General features: G+C 37.9%; 1 protein-coding gene across 2 annotated transcripts in view; it reads right to left on the bottom strand.

Moving 5' to 3' along the window:
- Nucleotides 1–1,368: 1,368 nt before the first annotated feature.
- The window catches only part of NRIP1 (nuclear receptor interacting protein 1), a 75,539-nt gene continuing 65,567 nt past the window's right edge, over nt 1,369–11,340 (bottom strand). For both annotated transcript variants that reach the window (XM_083611495.1, XM_083611496.1), the window contains exon 3: nt 1,369–10,208. In XM_083611495.1, the coding sequence (XP_083467621.1) occupies nt 6,347–9,856 (3,510 nt within the window). In that variant the 5' untranslated portion in view covers nt 9,857–10,208 and the 3' untranslated portion in view covers nt 1,369–6,346. The remainder of the gene's footprint in view (nt 10,209–11,340) is intronic.

The raw sequence follows: 11,340 nt of genomic DNA, 5'->3' as shown, positions 1-11,340 counted from the left end.
AAACACTCTTGAGCATTTCATATCAGTATATAGATTAGCCAAAATTCAGTCTAGAATAAACCATGATTAAACCCCATTGATTTCCAAATCAGACTGAATTAAAATCACTGGTGTTTTTAAGTATAGGCAATGACCCTTTTGTGTGTGTTCAGTATGTGCAAAAGCCAGAAGTGACTAGAGTGCAGAAAGGGCAAACATGGTGTGATGACAGGACCTAGCAATCCCACAAGTCTTTGCAAGTTCAATCCCAGGAGGCCTTGCACCAACCTGTGAGGCCTATGCAGAGAAAGCAGTTTCAATGGTGTTCCCAATATACACATTTCGCTTAAATGCAGTGCCTCAGAACATAAACCCTGCGTTAATGGGGAAGTTGCCTGTATGAAAAATTTGTGGCAAACTGTATCTTTATATGCTTGTACATTTTTTTCTGAGGCCTGTTTTACAAGAGAATAGCTGAACTGGAGCCATGCATCTTGACCCCACTCTGGTAATCTACTGAATATCAATGGTGGTGCATACCTTAAAGAAAGAACTGCAGTGTAAATGGATACACTGTGTGACTCTGCATTCAGAGAAACACAACTTTACTCAGTTTTTTTTTTCCATTTGGATAAAGCCTCCTGGGCCACGAAACTGTTTTGTACAGCTCTGCTTCTCAAAATTGGGGTGCCTAGAATCTAGCTCAGTCAAACCATTTTATTTCAGTGATCACTTCTCTCTTTTTTTGCATTTGGTGGTTTTGCAGAATAACTGCAAAAGTAGAACGCTGCAAAACAGAAGGAAAGCATCATCTTCTAGCCCCATATGATGATCACAAAGACTTGACTGTATGCATAGCAATGGTCACCTGAAGAACAAATGACATCTCTGACATCTACTTTTGGTGGCTATGAAGCAGCAGCAGATGATAAGAGGTCCACTCCAAGTACTTTGAAGGGGAATCATGCTTGAATTAGAGGGCAGGAGCTGAATTTGTTGCAAATGGTGGCACAATTCATCTTGCTCATACTAATACAACTGCACTCAGAAGCACAGACTAGTAAGATGAAGGTAGATTAGCTGGTTGATTGAATAATCATAGGGCTAAAAGAACACAGGCCAAGCTCTTACTCTGGGTGGACTCCATGGGATTACATGGAATAAGTTGGACTGCTTGTGAGTTCCTGATCTAGGAGGAATGGGATGCGGTATGGACTGTATGTATAGCCTATACCTGGCACTTATGCATGTGGCTACCACAAATATGCACAGCTGTAACTGAATAGAAATCGCTGATCTTCAAGCAAACACACACCATCAGGGGAACTTTTGAGCAAGCATTGTTAGCCTACTTACTGTCTGGACAATAAATAGATTAGAACCTCAAAGTCAATGCATTTTTGTCATTTATTCAAATTTTCTGTAGGAAGTAAACACTGAAAGAATTAAAAAAAACCTCACACTGCAGTATGTACAGTTTTGTGACATCACATGAATAAATCATTTCCTAATAAAAATGAGAACAGTTAAATTAGTGAAACTCCACAACGAAAAGATTGCATAAACCCCAGAATTCTTGTGTGTGGTAACGAAACCAGTATTGCGCATCTAGCAATACCAGAATAGAATTGCAGTGGTTTGAAATGGAATAACAAAACGTTAATGTTTGCTATTGGGGGTGGGGAGGTGCTCTTTACGTTTTAAAAAATGAAAAGGAAAAAAAGATTGACTTTCCCCCCAGACCCTTTCATTTGAAGCACATTCTTTCACAAAGCTAAAATACCACAGCAGAAGTCATGTCCAGAAACAGAATACAATTGTGTTTGATAAACATCTGGTTTGACTTAAGACATATTTGCCATTGCAGAGATGCATAGGGTCTCCCATGCATTTTTCATGCAGCAGGTAATTACAATATTAAATAAAACATTTTCTATACATTCTTCCAGACTTGCAACTGTATACATACATGCAAAAAATTTTAAACCTATGTGATCATATTTACATTTAATATATGGAATATACATAACAAAAAGATTAAAATGTTTTTTTCCTTTGCATTAGATAGAATACAAAATATGTATTTTTTCATTAAAGAAACCACTATTTACATCACTTTTTTAAAAATCAATTTCAACATGTATGTGTAACAAGTCTATATATTTACATATGTATACATATACATATATATAAAATATAACTTACCAGTTTACTCAACTAAAATGCAGCAGAGATAAACTGGCAACATTTTGTTGTCATTAATGACTGCTCTATCACATTTCACTGATGTTTTGCTGGGGGAAACTTAAATCATTTATTTCAAAAAAATGTAAATTAAGCACTTTATAATCTATTTTTTAAAAATATATAGCTTAAGAAGTAAATACATGGCTGATTTCCCTTTCAAACTGTTGTGTTCTATCTTCAGAGATGAACTGCTCTTACAGAAATGGGTCTTCAGGGTAATCCTAAACATGCTCAGAGGTTTTACTGAATTCCATCAGATTTCCTTTCAGGTAAGAATGCATAGGATTCCAAATGTGCCACCCAATCCTACCCATGTCTATTTAGATGCAAGACCCACTGTGCTCAATTGGGTTTACTTCTAAGTGTGGAAAGGATTGCTGCTTTAAGTCATTTTCGCTAGTAAAATATAGTGCCCATGTTTTTCTGAAGTTCTAATTTGTGTTTGCCTTTACAGAATGAAATAAGAGAAATGTTCCGACACAGGTCCATTTTTCCTCTTTCATACTATGTGGGGAAGACAGCGAATTATTTTTTCTTCTGTCCTTATGATGAAACTCTTAACTTCATTCATCCTTTTAACTGTACCAATACAGGTCTCTCGTTGCAACTACAAAGGTGCAGGCCCATGAATTTAAATCTGTCTCCACTCATGTAAAATGGGGGCTGGGCCTCCACTTTGAACGAAAAGGGGTTAGTGGTTGAGAAACCCAGAACTCACCCCCCTCCCTTTAGTTTTTCCTCTTCTTCCTCTTCCAGGTAGACTGATGGATTAAAGTCCTGCTGAAAGAAGCCTTTGGAGAACAGCAAGGGGCTAAGTGTAGGTGTACCTGCATGTTGCCATCAGTCCCCTATTTTACACACAACTGGGGCAGATCAAAGTCTCAGGTTAAGCACATAGCTATGCATCATAGTGTGTAAATTGATCCTGTGTCACATATTACACTGATGTATACCTGGCAAGTGTGTGCTTTGTATTCAGAACTATGTCACATGGTTACAAGCAAAGCATGGTCTTGCCCCACCTTGTTTCCTAAACTACATTTTACTGGTTAAGGCAGGTAATTACATATCTAAAATCTTTTTGAAATGATGTGTTCTACCCCATTATTGAGATTTGTGGTGTCAATGAAATACATTACTGAGATGAAATGTACCAACTGAACTGCTGTCATTATAAGGTTCACTATGGGGAAAATTAATCTGCAATGTGTATTTGTCTATAAATACAGGTAAGCTGAGCTTTTAAAATATTTGTGCAAATAACTCCCAAGAGGAATTTGTAAACTGTTAACTATCAGAATTCTAGCATGTGTGATGATCTCTAGCATGTGTGATGAAAAGCCCACCATCCACTAGAGTATCTGCCTAATTTAGAATATAGAAATGCAGTGTCTATGATTATACCAAGATAGTATAAGACAAAGGCAACTTTTGGCCCACCAGATGTTGTCCCAACAGCATGGCGAATAGTCAGGGGCAACAGGATCTGTAGTCCAATAACTCCTGGAGGGCCACAGGTTGTCGATCCCTGATATAAGGTAACAGTTGTTTGTCATGAAATTAAAGTACACCTGAAGGTGCCATTGGCAACAGGAATAGAATGACTAAATGGTGGGATACAACAGAGCTTCAGCGAATTTTTTCATGCCAATTTGAACTGGAATTTTCCTATAAAGACAAATTTGTATTTCCTCCAGGGCTATGAATCTACTTGGTCTGTCGTTCACTCACTCTCTCTCTCTCTCTCACACACACACTTTTTAAATATTATTATTAATTATATGTTAATAATAATAATAAAGCTGTGATACTTTGTAGACAAACAGCTGGAACAAATATTTCTAATACATTTCTCTACCAGGGCAAAGAGAAAAGGTGTTCAGCAACAAAATAAAGAAGTTTGAATTATATAACTTTACAACTGATGCTGAGCTTATGATGAAAGGTAAAACAAGATCTGGTTGAAAATATTTATCTTCTTGTTTGTAAAAGCTTTATCCAGTCAGCAATAATATATATGCTTTCACCATAATTAAAATCACTCATTGATTTGAGATGCGCTGAACTTGTCTGATTTTATTTTTTCTAGGACATTGATAAAAAAAAATCCCCTCAAAATCAATGGACGACTTTAACACATTTGAACTGTGCTGCAATAAACTTTTTAGCTCAGAATAGTGTAATTCTTAAAAACATGTAGTAAATTATACAGAAAAGTGAAGTAATCAAAACCCAACTTAACAAACAGTGCAATTCTATACATGCCACTTAGAAGTAGAAATCAATGGGACTTATTCCCATGTGTGTATAAGGGTTTTTGGGGGGCAGGGGCTTGGGCCCATTAGCCAAATTAGGCTTTGCAGCCATACCCACTCATCAACATGGCTCCATGGGTGGGGGAATCCCGTTCTACAACCCTAGTGTATAGGACCACAGCTTAACTGATCTTCTGAGTTAGACTGCTACATGTTTAAAAGCACTGCAGTAGACACAGGTTTTACTGAAACTAAAATTCAGTACAAACTCAAAATATCCTACTTAGGTAAATTTTGTCTAAGAAGTTGGAGAGTGATAAACAGAACTTTTAAAAACTGCCATTCCATTCTTTCAATTTACAATACTTCATCTCCCTTAATTCTGGTTTATTAAATATTAATTAATTTACCACAAACGATCTTTTCACTGACCACTAATATCAATACATATGCCACCTTCTTACCAAAAAGCCTTCTAAACATGTCAGCATTTTCAATACTTCAATACTTCAGTAGTGCTGTAAAGCAAGACTGAGCTGATGGGAAAAGATACCAACGTGATGCGTTGCCTATTCTTTTTTCTCTCTTAAACAAAATGCAACATTGATTCTGGAAAAGTTCACTAATCTGTTCCTTGACCAAGCATAAATGGGGAGAAAATGAAAGTGGGTGAGGGACTTATATTTTGCTACCAGGATTTTGCAAATCTAGCTTTATAAACTCATAGCCCAGGTTTTATATTTATTTCAGCTGAGTGTCGAAGGGAAGGCATTCTCCAAATGCAACTAGAGAACGTACATAATATATTTCTTGTGGTTCTCCCAGATATTAAAATGCAATCAAAAGCCATTAGGAAGCACCCAAAGGTTTCATTTCTATACATTTCTCCAGTTAACACTGAGGATGATTACTAATATGCTAGAGTAGACTAATGCCTTGGTCTTAGTGTTCCATTTACAAAAAAAGGGGTTCTTCACATTTCATACATGTATGAAAACACAAAATTATACTGCCCCAGTGCTTAAGAGTTTCAAAAAGGAAAATATATCATGCGACAGGATGAAATGCTGCAAAACACTCTGCCAGCAGTGTCAGCTTTATGCATTGCATGTGTAATACTAGTAGTTCCAAATAAGTACCTTTTTATAATACATAACCCAGAATAATTGCTGCTACCTCTGTATTTCCCCCCTACACTGGTTCAGATATTTGTAAATAATTCCACCCGTGTGGATCAGCTTCCTGCCATGTTTTTAACTGGAACCTGCTGGTGAAGGCAAGGGAATAAATCCTGAAGCGCCAGGCAAAAACTTTTGTCTATAACCAGGCCTTTAGCTATCTGTGGCCTTTTAGAATTGGGATGTCTTTTAATGTATCTATGAGGGGATTTTTGTTTGTAAGTTGCTTTGGGTTGCCCTAGGCAAGATAAAGCAACTGACCAAATTCAAGAAATAATAATAAAAAGTAATAATAATAATTTTTTAAAATAAGAATAAATCATATACATGACATCCAAGGTCCACAGGAAAATCGTCTGCCATCATTTGTATGATTTGAAAACATATCAGGAAGCTGAACCCCATGGTTTTAAACCTTTGCACAAACACCAGCAGTCAGTTTTCTTATGAATTTTGATGTAACTAACAACTTGTGATGATAGGTGCCTGGTGACAAATTTCCTGTAAAGCAAAAATAAAAATAAAAAATTGCTACATGTATTTTAAATATCAGCAGAAAAATTCACCAAACAAAACCATGTTTCAGTTATACCATGCTTTCCTCAAATCATGCTAGATTTATACAACACTTTAAAAAAAAAGCAAAGATTTAAACCTGACTGTAAACACTTCTAATATGATTATAATTTACTCTGGTTCTTTTTTAATTGTTAATACTTTGTCTAAGAGTCCGTATACATTTCCATTCACATTGTGTTGAAGGGACACTTTATTACTTGAATGACTACTGTAAGTATTTCTTACATTATGAAATGGCATTTTACATTCTGCAACAGGCGATAGCTCTTTCTTAAATGTGACAACAGATGAATGTTCTGTAAATGACGTATCACTCCAAACATCTTTGCCATGTGCTTCCTGAATATTAATGGAATTCCCACCTTTCTGTAACATGTAATATAATATAGGATTAGTTTTGGTCAGTCTTGGGGAATCTCGCTCATGTTCATTTTTGTCCGTATCTGTGATGACCCATTTTATAGGCCCCCTTTCTCTAGGTACATGGCAAACACTAAACTGGTCACATTCAGGTTTTGATGAAACTGTGCCTCCCAGATGTTCAGTGAAGGGAGAACTGGCAGGACTCCTCATTGCAACTGAATACTGAAATGTTCGGTGATCCAAACAATTGGTTTGCTGTCCAGGATTCCCCATTAGCGTATGTACTGAAGGGACACTGAATTCAGTTTTGCTGTTATTTGTGAGGTTATTTTTTGTTCCTTTCTTTTTGCCATCAGTTACTGCTGAATTATTCCTATGCTGAGGCACGTCTTTTTCACAATTTTCTGACAGAAGCAGTTGTTTCAACACGTTAAATCCTTTGCTTTCTCTAGACCAACTCCTATTTTCACTTTCATTATTTGAACCGTGACCTGAAGGGTATTTTAATTCAACATCAGTTCTGCTAAATTTCAATTCTTTCTGGTTGAGTCCAGGACCATACAAGGCATCTGCAGAAGACTTACGATTGTTTGCAGCATCAGATATGTTACCTTTGTTACCTTTTAGCAATTTCAAATGACCTTCTGAAGGTTCAGGATGCAGCTTCCTCTTCTTTGGGACTGTGCTGGGGCTTTTTGATTCCACAAAAGTCTGTTCCGCATTTCTGTGGCTCCTGTCCAGTTCATCTGCAGAATAGCTATCTTGACTCTGCCTCAGCAATCGACTTAGTAGGCCATTCTTTGAAAAAGAAAAGCCTTGAGGTGAGAGAGGGTTGGGTTTAAATTCCTCTGATGCTGGAGAAGTAGCTGAATGTCTCTCTAATGAATGAGCTAGTCCATGATATTTCTTGCTAACACTTTCCCTTACTTGCTGTGCATTTGGATTCTGAAGGGCATTTGATTCCTCAGAAGGTTCAGCTTTTATTTTTACAGTCAATATTTGTTCATTCAAAGCCTTTTCTGTCGGGTCTTGTAAACTCTCTTCTTTTGAATGCATCCTCTCCTTTGTTTCAGTCATACCTTTGTTGGAGGTTCCCAGAAGCAGTTGGAGGACAGTGCGTCTTTCAAGTAGATTCTGGATTTCTGAACTGGGAAATCTTTGTTCAGCTGGTAGAGGCTGACTACTGACAATTTTGTTTTCTTCAAGTGCACCTGATGCATTAGTAATCAGGGAGCTATTTAATCCATCTATCAATCCAACTGGTTTCTCTGGGTTTAGAGTCATCATTTGTTTGCCTGTCTGCCTTTGCTCATCTATTGACATGGAAGACTGCATCCCACATTGAGCTAAGTTTTGCAAAAGTTTACTTGCACTAAAGGATGGATTTGTTTGTACAGTTTCATTTCTGCTCTGTTTAGTTCCTTGAATTTCTTTGTGTACTGTAAGATCTATCAAGTGTTTAGAAGCTGGATTAATTAGTCTTTCAGGCTGTATGATGCAAGTGTATGGTGGTGAATTATGTTTGACCAATAAAGGAGAATGGTGTGAAAGGTTGATGGGGGAATCCGCTTGTGTAGAATTTAGCAGAGGAGGAGTGTTTATTGGAGTAATTTGATTTGTACTAGAGCAATCTGTCATAGGAGTTCTGTTACCCATTGCTAAATTAAATTTTGTCACATCAGCTGAAACTAATGCACTCTCAGTTTCTGTGATTTTCTCAACATTGTCTTCATTTTTATGGCCAAGTAATAACTGAAGCAAAGTTACTTTCTGATGTGGATTGAGTTTTGCATTTTTAGAGGGACTTTTCTCTTCTACATTTTCTAGACAAGGAACTTTTGAATCCCAGTTGTGAAGTATGGATTGGGTTAAATTGTCTAGAGAAGCTGGCTGCGCAGAATCTGGTTTATTTGTTTTCTGTTTGAAAGATAAGTCTATAGGAAGACAATTAGAATGAGAACTTTCATCATCACTGCTGTCATCTTCTGTAAAACTTGGATTGTTGTCAGAATACTCATCAACTGTAGTTGGTGTACTACTCTCCTCAAAAATACTGGACCTTTCATTCTGTTCATATCCTTTAGTCTGCTTAGTAGCACTGTGATTTTTAAGGAGATGTAAAAGTAAACTACTGTTGGTAGGTGGTTTCATATGATTTTTTTCCATCGCTGTTTTGTAGCCTATGCTTTTAGGAGATGAATGAATTACCCCCATAGGACTCTGAAAATGTGTCATATTGCTTTTGTTGGTTATTGATTTGGTTGAAGATCTTACCTGACCATTAGGATGGCTTTCAATTCCTTTTGACAGTTTGAAATGGCCAACATCTTTCGGAACACTTTCTTTTAATCTTGCCATAGCAGCAAGTCTCTCACTTGCAATTTGACTTGCATTTTGTGCTTTTAGAGCATGTTCTCTGGAGTACTGCTGCAAGTGCGCTTCACTTGAAAGAAGCAAGGCTAGCTGACTACAAGCCACACTGGGTTTAGGAGACGTAGCAGGACTAGACCTTTTTTCCACCATGCTTGCAACAGCTTGTAATCTTGCAGCACAAGACAACGACTCACTCATCACCTTGGAACCACTTTGTCCTGTATGCGAAGATTCTATAAACCGATCTTTAACCAGATTAGCTGTTAGCTCAGGCAGACCAGTCTCCAGCTTTTCATCTTTTGCTTTGCTCTTCTTCAGGAGAGTCTTCAAGTGACTGGATGCAACACCATAGCACCTTAAGTCTTTCTCAACTTGCAGAGAATCGTGGCTAAGGGAATACCCTTGCTCCTTGAGGCTCTGCCTAATCTGTTGTGACAAAGCAACGCTCTGCAGCCTAGAGCTGAATGACTGAAGCAAAGAGGCCAGTAATGTGCTATCCTGTTTGCCTTTAGGCACATTTTCAACCATGCCAGCTAACAAAGCTTCTTTTTTCCCATTTAAATCCACAATCGAATCAGACAAGCGTCTTCTCTTTGCTGCATTCCAGTCTTCAGAAGACTGCAATAGCCTTGCCTTTTTGTGATGCAGCATGCCAGAACCTTGATATGTATGTGTGTTAGCAACTGAACCATCTCTCTGACAGCTGGGAGATGTATTTCCAGAAACCCTGAAGTTCTGATCTTCTGCACCAGGCCCAACAGGCTTTTTGTCAACCGCAGAACCCGAACCTCCTGCTACTTGATGCATTAGTAATCCCTCTAGGTAAGTTAGAACAACGGAATCCTGGTGCATCTCAGAGACAAGCTCTTCTCCATGAGTCATGTTCAATACAAGTATCCACAAAGGCTCCCTTTTTATTCACTTTAAGAACTAACTTGTTATTGGTGAACTGAGATTCAGATTAATAAGCAAGTCTACTGTTGCCTACAAAATGTGATGCAGAACAGGTGCAGTAGTCCTTGATTGATTCTCTCATTAAGTTTTTGTGGAAAACTAAAAGTTCCATTTTTACGCATCTCTGCTGCGGTATGCACATGCATTTATGAAGGTGATCCAGATTGACTTATTTAAAACATGGTTCCAGAGGAAACATATTCATATTCTTCTAGTAGATTTCTGCAGCTGAGGTTTTCTTTTTTCAGTCTTTTCTCATCATATTGTACATGCTTAATTCCTATGAAGCAAAAAAGAAAAAAAAATCAGCAAAAGTATTTTGAAGGTACCAAAATTGTATTCAAGCAAAAACAGAAGCGCATCACACAGCTCTGTAGTCTTTTGATCAGCTAATTCTTCCTGAACAAACCAGCACCTTGCACTTTTGTTTCCCTATAAAGTGTTGCTTGAAAGCCCCTCTTCACACAAATGATAGGTTACAGCAGGCATAGGCAAACTCGGCCCTCCAGATGTTTTGAGACTACAATTCCCATCACCCCTGACCACTGGTCCTGTTAGGTATGGATGATGGGAGTTGTAGCTCCAAAACATCTGGAGGGCCAAGTTTGCCTGTGGCTGGATTACAGTTAATAGAATGTCCCAACACAGGCATTGAAAAGAGGGGGAGGGCACAATGGGCTGCACAGAGTCAGGGACAAACTGAAGCACCTTGGCTGTCCTGTCCCCTGCCCCAACTTGAAGCCATGGAATGACGACAGAAACTGGAAAGCAAGCACTTGATGTTGGTGTCTGCCTTTCTTAACAAATACATGATTCAGATAGAGTTTACTGTGATACTGGTTATCATCATCATCATCTCAGAAAGAGGGACACCCCCTCTCTCTTTGGTATTCACTACTATACATTGTATTGTGTGTCGCCATTTGGAAATGATCATGAAAGAGAAGAACACGGAGGCTTTTATGGAGCCAGGAAACTGCTAAATGCACCCTGTCTTCCAGAATAACAGGCTAAAGATATATCGGCATGGATAGAACAGCAAAGGATTTGGGCCACAGTCTAGAAAGGCTACTTTCCACGTATGACTATGTGCAGATTTTAATAACTTTTTTTATACTGCCAATCAATTGGCTAGATTTATATGGAAAGGTGGGCTGCCTCTCCAGCCAAGTGAGTGGGCACATAAAAAAACCCAAAACTGACTGCTAACTTTGTTCCTCTGGACTTTTATGTGCCAATAAAGTTTTTTTAAAAAGGGAAATGGTAAGCATTAAAAAATTCAAGATAAATATTTATTTCCTAACTTAAAAATGATGTAACAACTTTAAAACAAGTCTATTAACAAATCTCAGTCATAAGAGCCAATGCCTAATGAATGAAGCATTAATCTAAAGAGCATGAGAATTAGCTAA

This window comes from Podarcis filfolensis (assembly GCF_964270895.1).
Source record: "Podarcis filfolensis genome assembly, chromosome: 4".
NCBI lineage: Eukaryota > Metazoa > Chordata > Lepidosauria > Squamata > Lacertidae > Podarcis > Podarcis filfolensis.
Note: the sequence above shows the minus strand (reverse complement) of the source record. Positions and strands in the feature narration are given on the sequence as shown.